At 55.2% G+C, this 8408-nt stretch overlaps 1 protein-coding gene across 1 annotated transcript in view; it reads left to right on the top strand.

Moving 5' to 3' along the window:
- ATP6AP1 (ATPase, H+ transporting, lysosomal accessory protein 1) overlaps nt 1–8408 on the top strand; it is a 12033-nt gene that overhangs the window by 111 nt on the left and 3514 nt on the right. Inside the window, exons 2-9 of the mRNA XM_006754785.2 lie at nt 195–364; nt 3306–3380; nt 4355–4548; nt 5297–5337; nt 6341–6426; nt 6836–7083; nt 7669–7716; nt 7802–8033. Of these exons, the coding sequence (XP_006754848.2) occupies nt 195–364; nt 3306–3380; nt 4355–4548; nt 5297–5337; nt 6341–6426; nt 6836–7083; nt 7669–7716; nt 7802–8033 (1094 nt within the window). The remainder of the gene's footprint in view (nt 1–194; nt 365–3305; nt 3381–4354; nt 4549–5296; nt 5338–6340; nt 6427–6835; nt 7084–7668; nt 7717–7801; nt 8034–8408) is intronic.

Here is an 8408-nt window from a genome sequence, read left to right as displayed (position 1 = left end):
GGTGGGCTGGGGCGGGCTGTGCGGGGCAGGGTGGCGGTTGGGGTGCCCTCGCCCGGCTCCTGGGCTGTTCTCGGCGAGAAGCTGCGAGGCCTAGAGGGGACTGTCCCTTGCTTGGCGGCCTAGAGCGAATCGGCCGGATCGGATCTCCGGGACCCACACATCAAGCTGGGAGCCCGTGGGCTTCGGATCGTAAGCCAAGCGCCCCCACCTGACAGCACCTCTTCTGTCCCCTGACAGGGACTTGTGGGCTCCTGCAGCCGACACCCATGAGGGCCACATCACCAGCGACATGCAGCTCTCTACTTACTTAGACCCCGCCCTGGAGCTGGGCCCCCGCAACGTGCTGCTGTTCCTGCAGGACAAGGTGCGCCTGTCCCAGCCCTCTGTCCCTCAGTCATCAGGAGGCAGGCAGGCCCCTCCCCCCAGGATAAGGAGACCCATTCCCCAAGGAAAGCTTCCGTGACCTTGTCTCAACTGCAGGGAGGTGTGGCTTCTCTCTTGGGAAGGCCCATAGGAGAAGGTTCAGTGAGAATATAGTGAGGGCCCAGAAATGGCACCAACTTGATTGGGGGGAGCAAGTGGTCAGAGGCCGGAAGTCTACAGAGTACCCTGAACTTGTGTGACCTACTCTATATGGTGGGGATGATTGTTGGCGGTTGAGAAGACAGATGCCCAAGGAGGGGAAGTGACTGGTTCAAGGTCACACAGCTAATGGGTGGCGGAGTTGCGATTCTAATTGTAATGATCATAATAGAGAGAAAAAAAAATGATCGCTTACTGAGTGCTTCATGGGCACTGTGCTAAGCTGATGTCATTGTCTCGGTTTTACTACCAAGGAAACTAAAACCTGTCAGGACCTTCCCCGGCGCCCCCACCCCACCCCAGGACAGTTTGTGCTCATAACTGGGTTTGTGCTCCCTCCCTTCCAGATCGCTCTGCCCTCCAGCCAGGCATTCAGCCATGAGAAGACTCTAGGGCAGTGTAGGTTTGGCGTTTGGGAACTTGTTGAGCCTCTGCTTGTCCTTCCTGGTTCGTGGCCTGTATGGTTCATTCCCCTCCTGTTCTTGCTCCATCACTCTGTGGGTAGCCTGTGGCGGGCATGTTCTCCTGTAGTCCTTCCAGGAGGCGGTAAATAATGTAGTCAGACTGGAACTCAATTCTAGTTCTACTACTTACCAGCCTTTGGTCTGCGAATGCCGGTTTCTGCATCTATAAAATGCAGATACCACCTCATCAGAGGGCTGTGAGGAGCAATTCTTAAAATCCACGGAACACACCTAGCTGGATCCCTGTCTGATGGCCTTCACCCATTTAGCAAATATGAACTGCCTACTATGTGCCAGTTATTAAGTGGTGGGGACATAGTAATGAGCAGAATAACCCAAGCCCCTACCGTGAGGAAGCTGACAGTCACGTGAGCATGACAAGCCAATGCGGAGGTCTTATATGCCATAATGTCAGCGCTATAGGGTTTAGAGACGAAAGAAACAGGCTAACCCTATTGTGGTGTGCACAAGCAAGCCAATCATTCCCAGAGTAATGGCCACCCTATTTAAGGTAAAGCTGATCAGGCAAGACTCACTGAGCAGAGACCTGAATGGAGGTCCCTACAAAGCCCTGTAGCTATAAGGGGAGGGTGTTCCTGGCAGAAGGTACAGCATGTGCAAAGGCCCTGGGCAAGACGGAAGAGCCGCTGTTGCTGGAGTATAGTGAGTGAGAGCAAGGGGTAGGGGCTGGTGAGCCAGGTCGCCAGGAGATGAAGAGGAAAAAGGTCGGTTGCAGTTCTAAACGTGACAGGAAGCCTCGGGTGACTTGAAGCAGGAGGTGCTGCGAGAAGTAGAGAGTGGCAGTTTCTAGGCTTTCCGAAGGAGATTGTCCAAACAAGGTCAGGATTCCTGCCCAGGAGGGAGAGGAAGCTGGCCAAGTGTGTATACTAAACAGAAGCTGATTAAGATCGCCTCAGGGCCTGGTGGGGAAAAGCCAGAGAAAGCTGGGCATGGGGGTGGAGGGGCAGGAGTTGAAGGGCATCTCTAGGTTGGAAAGGAAAAGGGATGAGTGTCCATTACTGTGGTCTGGAGGCCTGAGAAGACTTCAGTGCTTCCCTCAGCATGTTCAAGATCTTCACCTGTTTCTCCCCTTCCACCAAAACCAGGTGAGGAGGGGGACTTCTCACCCTCCTTTACAAAAGGTGCCATCCATGCCTGGCCAGTGTGGCGCAGTGGTTGAGCATCAACCTATGAACCAGGAGGTCACGGTTTGATTGCCGGTCAGGGCACATGCCCGGGTGGCGGGCTCGATCCCCAATGGGGGGTGTGCAGGAGGCAGCTGATCAATGATTCTCATCATTGATGTTTCTCTCCCTCATATTTTTCTAGCTGTTGCAACTGGTATGCAGGTTCTCCTTTTTTTTTCAACTTCCCTTGATGGGGGGAAGGCATGCACTAAATGCTTCTAACTGCCCCCAGCCCCTCCCCTGGCTTCCCTCTTCCCTACCCAGTTCCTGTTGTCAACGGCAGGCAGCTGACTCTTACTCCTGAGGCTACCACAAGTCAGCTGCCCGCACATTTCCTCCCAACCCCATGACTGCCTTCCATGTTTCCTCACACTCACCCTCACCCTCACCCTCACCCTGCTAGGAGGGTGCTAGAGAAATCAAAGAGCCCTAGCCAGTTTGGCTCAGTGGATAGAGTGTCGGCCTGTGGACTGAAGGGTCCCGTGTTTGATTCTGGTCAAGGGCCTGTACTGTGGTTGCAGGCTCCTCCCCGGCCAGGTCCTGGTCTGGGCGTGTGTAGGAGGCAACCAATCGATACGTTTCTCACACATTGGTGTTTCTCTCTGTCTGTCCCTCTCTCTTCCACTCTCTTTAAAAGAAAAAAAAAACACTCACCCTAGCCGGTTTGGCTCAGTGGATAGAGCATCGACCTGCTGACTGAAGGGTCCTGGGTTTGATTCTGGGCAAGGGCATATGCCCCAGTTGTAGGCTCGATCCCCAGTGTGGGGCGTGCAGGAGGCAGCCGATCAATGATTCTCTCTCATCATTGATGTTTCTCTCTCTTCCTCTCTGAAATCAATAAAAAAATATTAAAAAAAACTCAATGGAAAAATATCCTCGGTTGAGGATTAAATATATGAAAGAACCTTCTATCCCCACCCCCACCCCAAACTTGCCCTTGCTTGTTTTTCTGACCAGAGCAAATCTGACTCTAAGTGAGATTTTCCTGGCCCTGCAAATGCACAGGGAAGGGGCCTGCCCCCTGCCCTGGCCCTGGCCACTTCTGAGGCTGTCTTCCCTGCTTCCCTACTAGCTGAGCATTGAGGACTTCACGGCATACGGTGGCGTGTTTGGAAACAAGCAGGACAGCACCTTTTCTAACCTGGAGGTAAGAGTCCTCTCCCAGCTGCGGGCATGGGGGCTGTCCCGCCCCCCACCCCATAGCACAATAAAGAACTGTTTCCCGAACCCCAGTGTGGGGCTTGCACGAGGCAGCCGAACAGTGATCCTCTCTAATTGATGTTTCTAGCTCTCTGTCTCTCTCCCTTCCTCTCTCTCTAAAAACAAAACAAACAAAAAACAGCCCTGGCTGGTGTGGCTCAGTGGCTAGAGTGTCAGCCTACACACCAGAGGGTTGCGGATTCAATTCCTGGTCAGGGGCATGTACCTGGTTGCAGGTTCAATCCCCACCCTGTCAGGGTGTGTGTGGGAAGCAACCAATTGATGTGTCTCTTTCTACATCTCTCTCCCTCTCTCTCTCTCTCTCTTTCTCTCTCTCTCTCCTTCCCTACTCTCTCCCACTCTCTAAAAATCAATGGAAAAAAATATCCTCGCTCCTCAGGTGAGGATTTAAAAAAAAAAGTAAAAAAAAAAACATATTTAAAACCCTACCTGGTTTGACTCAATGGATAAAGCATCAGACTATGGACTGAAGGGTCCTGGGTTCGATTCTGGTCAAGGGCATGTACCTTGGTTGCAGGTTCACTCTCCAGCCCATGCAGGAGGCAACCAATCGATGTGTAACTCTCACATCGATGTGTCTCTCTCTGTCTCTCCCCCTCCTTTCCACTCTCTCTAAAAGTCAATGGAAAAATATTCTCGGGTGAGGAGTAACCAAAAAAAAACAAAACAAAACAAACCTGTTTCCTTAGGAACCAGAGCTGCTGGCTTTGGGGGTAGAAAGGCGTGAGTGTCAGGGGCCAGGGGTACGGGGCATTTTCCTTCTGACCCTGAATGAGACTCAGTCCTGTGGGTGTGGGTGGGGGTGTGGCTTGCAGGGGAGGGCTGCCGGAGCGGTGTGAGGGGCTGGCTCAGGCCAGGTCCCTTTTGCTAACTCATCCTCCACGTCTCCTTTGTCCCCAGAACGCCCTGGACTTGGCCCCCTCCTCTCTTGTGCTTCCTGCTGTTGACTGGTATGCAGTCAGCACTCTGACCACGTACCTGCAGGAGAAGCTGGGGGCCAGCCCCTTGCACGTGGACCTGGCCACCCTTCGGGAGCTAAAGCTCAATGCCAGCCTCCCGGCCCTGCTGCTCATCCGCTTGCCCTACACAGCCAGGTATGGCCCGGCCTCCAGCCGCAAGGCTCTGTGCTCTGGTAGCACAACCCAGTCAACGATGACAGTCCTTCCGTCCAGAACCCTGAAGCCCTTCCAGAAGGTGCCCAGTATCGCCAGAAGAGACTGGAAGGGCCTCTGGCCAGGCTGTGATTCACAAGTCAGTGCCCTGCACTGAACTAGGCCTTGTGGGCCTCCAGAGACAAGGTAGACGTGGGCTCTGGTGGTAGGAAGCCAACTCGCCTAGCCAGGACCCGTTCACACAGCAGGTAGCAGGGACCTGAGTGGGACCATGAAGTGGAGCAGGGGAGGGGCAAGGGATTCCAGGCAGGACCATGAGGTGAGCAAAGATGTGGAGGGATCCCAACTGGCGTGGCTCAGTGATTGAGTGTTGACCTATGAACCAGGAGGTCACAGTTCCATTCCTGGTCAGGGCACATGCCCGGGTTGCGGGCTCGATCCCCAGTGCGGGGATGTACAGGAGACAGCCGATCCATGGTTCTTTCTCATCATTGCTGTTTCTTTCCCTCTCTCTTCCTCTCTGAAATCAATACAAGTGTATATTTAAAAAAAAAAAGATGTGGAGGGAGGGTGACTCCCAGAGCCCCAGCTAGAGTGCTAGGTGAATGGGGCTCATGGGGAAGGACACTGGCATTGAATGGGGGGGACACTAGGGGGTCCGAGGGGGGAGGCTGGGGATGGTGGAGAGCTATTCAGATTGTGGGGCTCTAATACTCTGTCTTTTCCGTAGCTCGGGTCTGATGGCACCGCGGGAAGTCCTCACAGGCAATGGTGAGTGGGTCAGGGAGGAGGCATGTTCTCCATCCCTCTGAGTGGTCCTCAGCTCCTCCTCACCCCCCGCCCCCCGCCGCGAGGCTCCCTGCTTCTTGGAGCACCTGGCAGCTGATCATGGAAATGCTGGCCTTCGGGCCTCATCCGTTGGGCCTGCCTAGTAGAGATTTGGGGATGTCTAGGGGGGTCTTCTCTGTGGGAGTCTGTGAGCCAGTTTCCAATGAGGCAGCCTGAATCCTTTAGTATGGGTTTGAGAGACCAGCAGCTTTTCAAAAAACAGTTCTGAACACTTGTCTTCTCCTTTTTTAATATTTTTGTGTTGATTTCAGAGGGGAAGGGAGAGAGAGAGAGAAACATCAGTGATGAGAGCAAATCATTGATCGGCTGCCTCCTGCACACCCCCCACTGGGCATCGAGACTGCAACCCAGGCACGGGCCCTGACCGGGAATCGAACCCTGACCTTCTGGTTCATAGGTCGACGCCCAACCACTGAGCCACACTGGCCAGGCATCACTTGTCTTCTTTTTGCTATAAAGGACAGTCAGTCATTCCCGGTGGAAAGGTCACTGGAAACCTTCCACGGGTGGGTTCAAAGTTACGTATGTCTTTGTCTTTTCTCATTCCCTTTAGTTAGGCCTTGGCATTGGGGAGCTGACAACGGAGGCCACAGGTGGCCCAGGGGAGGCTGGGGGTGGACAGGATGAACAGCTGCTGTCAGGGATCCTGAATGGAAACTGAAAACACTATTGAAGGCTGACGGGAGCCGACTCATCAGGGGTCTCAGTGTCCCGCCGCAGAGGACATGTTAGTTTCCGGGGGTGGGAGGACTTCACAGTGCAGACCCCTGGTGGTCGCCACCTCAGTGAGGGGGTCTCCCTGAGCTCCATCAAGAGGGCACTGATGCCTCTGCTGGCTTCTGCTGTGTGAAGGTCAGGCGGTGGGAAGCGTTGCTCTAGGCGTCCACCTGTGACCTGGTTCTCTGCTCTTCCCGTTGCCCCTCAGATGAGGTCATTGGGCAGGTGCTGAGCATGCTCAAGTCGGAAGATGTCCCGTACACAGCGGCCCTCACAGCGGTCCGCCCTTCCAGGGTATGTGCCCTGCTGCAGGGGCTCTGGGAGGTGTGGGCAGAGGCCACGTGGTGCCTGGTGGGGGTGTGGCTCCGATGGCTTCAGTAGAGGCCAGCTTCTCCCCTGGGCCCATGTCAAGGGGGGGATGATTACGAACCTGCTTACTCCTTCCAGGTGCAGCTTTCCGAACACCCTGTCAGTCTTAGGGGCTGGCAAATGCTCGGACAATTAAGTCCAAATGTTCCCTAGTTGGAGGGACTAGGACTATTCCAGAGACTTAGGGGCCAGCCAGAGAAAGCTTCCTGGAGGAAGGGCCTCTGAGTAGGACCGGTGGGACTGCAGATGGTGGAGAGGGACAGCGAGGGCAGGCCACTTGGTCTGGGCCTGCTCCCAGGCCCGTTGAGAAAAGGCTTGTGGGCTGTCTCTGCAGGTGGCCCGCGATGCAGCCATGGTGGCCGGCGGGCTAGGTCGGCAGCTGCTGCAAACAACGCCCAAACAGCCCGTGTCTGTTGCGGTCCACCCCCCTGTGAGTTATAACGATACCGCCCCCCGGATCCTGTTCTGGGCCCAGAACTTCTCAGTGGCTTATAGGGACAGCTGGGAAGATCTGACCGCCAGGACATTTGAGGCCCCATCTCTCAACATGACTGGCTCCTTCTGGAATGACTCCATTGCCAGGTGAGGGCAAAGGACCTGTCACTTCGGGTGGGTATCTGTGCGGGTGGTGTGGGTTTGCCATGGGAATGCTGCGGGGAGGGGCTGCTATCGGAGGGCCCTTGGAGTGGGGGTTGCTCAGAGTTCTGCTCCCCCATGCCTTCTAGTCCTTGCCTGGGACTTGGTTGTTACTACTCCCAAGTCACCTGGGAACCTGACGCTTCCCCCTTGAGCAGCCTCAAGGCGACTGCACTATGGTGCATACCATGCCCGAGCAAGTTCTGGGGCCCCCATACCTTCCCTGTGCAGTGAGAGAGATCGCCCTCACTCCCAAGACCCAACCTGAGCACCTCAATGACCCCAAGGGGGGAGGTTCTTAAAGGAGGAGGGACAGTGGGTTCGGGGGAGCCAGAGGAAGGAGCCCTCAGCTGGAGGTGAGAGACCTGCATGCTGGTTCCTGACCTAGAATGTGACAGGGTCTCAGTTTTCCCATCTGTCAAGTGGGGGCAAGGACCCAGGCAGCTTACGTAGGAGCAGACTTGAGCAATGTGGTCTAAGATGCTCAAGGCCCTTTCAGAACCTGACTGGCCTCTCACTCTGATCCTACAGGCTTTCGCTGACCTATGAACAACTCTTTGGTGCCACAGTGACATTTAAGTGAGTCCGAGGGGCGTTGGCGGTGTGGGTGGATTGGTGTGGCCCTGGCTTCCTCAGCTACGTGACACCCTGTGGTCTCCCCCAGGTTCACTCTGGTGAACCGCTTCTATCCAGTGTCGGCCCGGCACTGGTTTACCATGGAGCGCCTCGAAATCCACAGCAATGGCTCGGTAGCCTACTTCAACGTCTCCCAGATCACAGGGCCCAGCATCTACTCCTTCCACTGCCAGTATGTCAGCAGTCTTAGCAACAAGGGCAGTATCCTTGTGCCTGACAAGCAGCCCTTTCTCTGGCAGATGACTCTTGAGGAGTTCCAGGTAAGAAGCAGGGAGGAGCCTGGGTCCGGGTAGAGGGGAGGAAGCAGATGCCTGAAATCTTTAAAAAATTTATATATATATATTTAAAATACTAGAGGCCCGGTGCACAAAAATTTGTGCACTGGGTGGTGGGGGGAGGGTCCCTCAGCCCGGCCTGTGCCCTCTCGCAGTCTGGGACCCTTTGGGAGATAACAACCTGCTGGCTTAGGCCTGCTCCTGGGTGGCAGAGGGCAGGCCCAATCCCATCCCTAGGTGCAGACCCTGGTCGGGCTCAGAGCAGGGCAGATTGGGAGGTTGCGATGCCACCCTCAGTCACGCTCAGGGTAGGGCCAATTGGGGGGTTGGGGCACTGCCCCCTGTCACACTCAAGGCAGG

This window comes from Myotis davidii, unplaced genomic scaffold (assembly GCF_000327345.1).
Source record: "Myotis davidii unplaced genomic scaffold, ASM32734v1 scaffold2573, whole genome shotgun sequence".
Classification (NCBI taxonomy): Eukaryota; Metazoa; Chordata; class Mammalia; order Chiroptera; family Vespertilionidae; genus Myotis; species Myotis davidii.
This window is presented reverse-complemented; position numbering and strand designations above follow the sequence as displayed.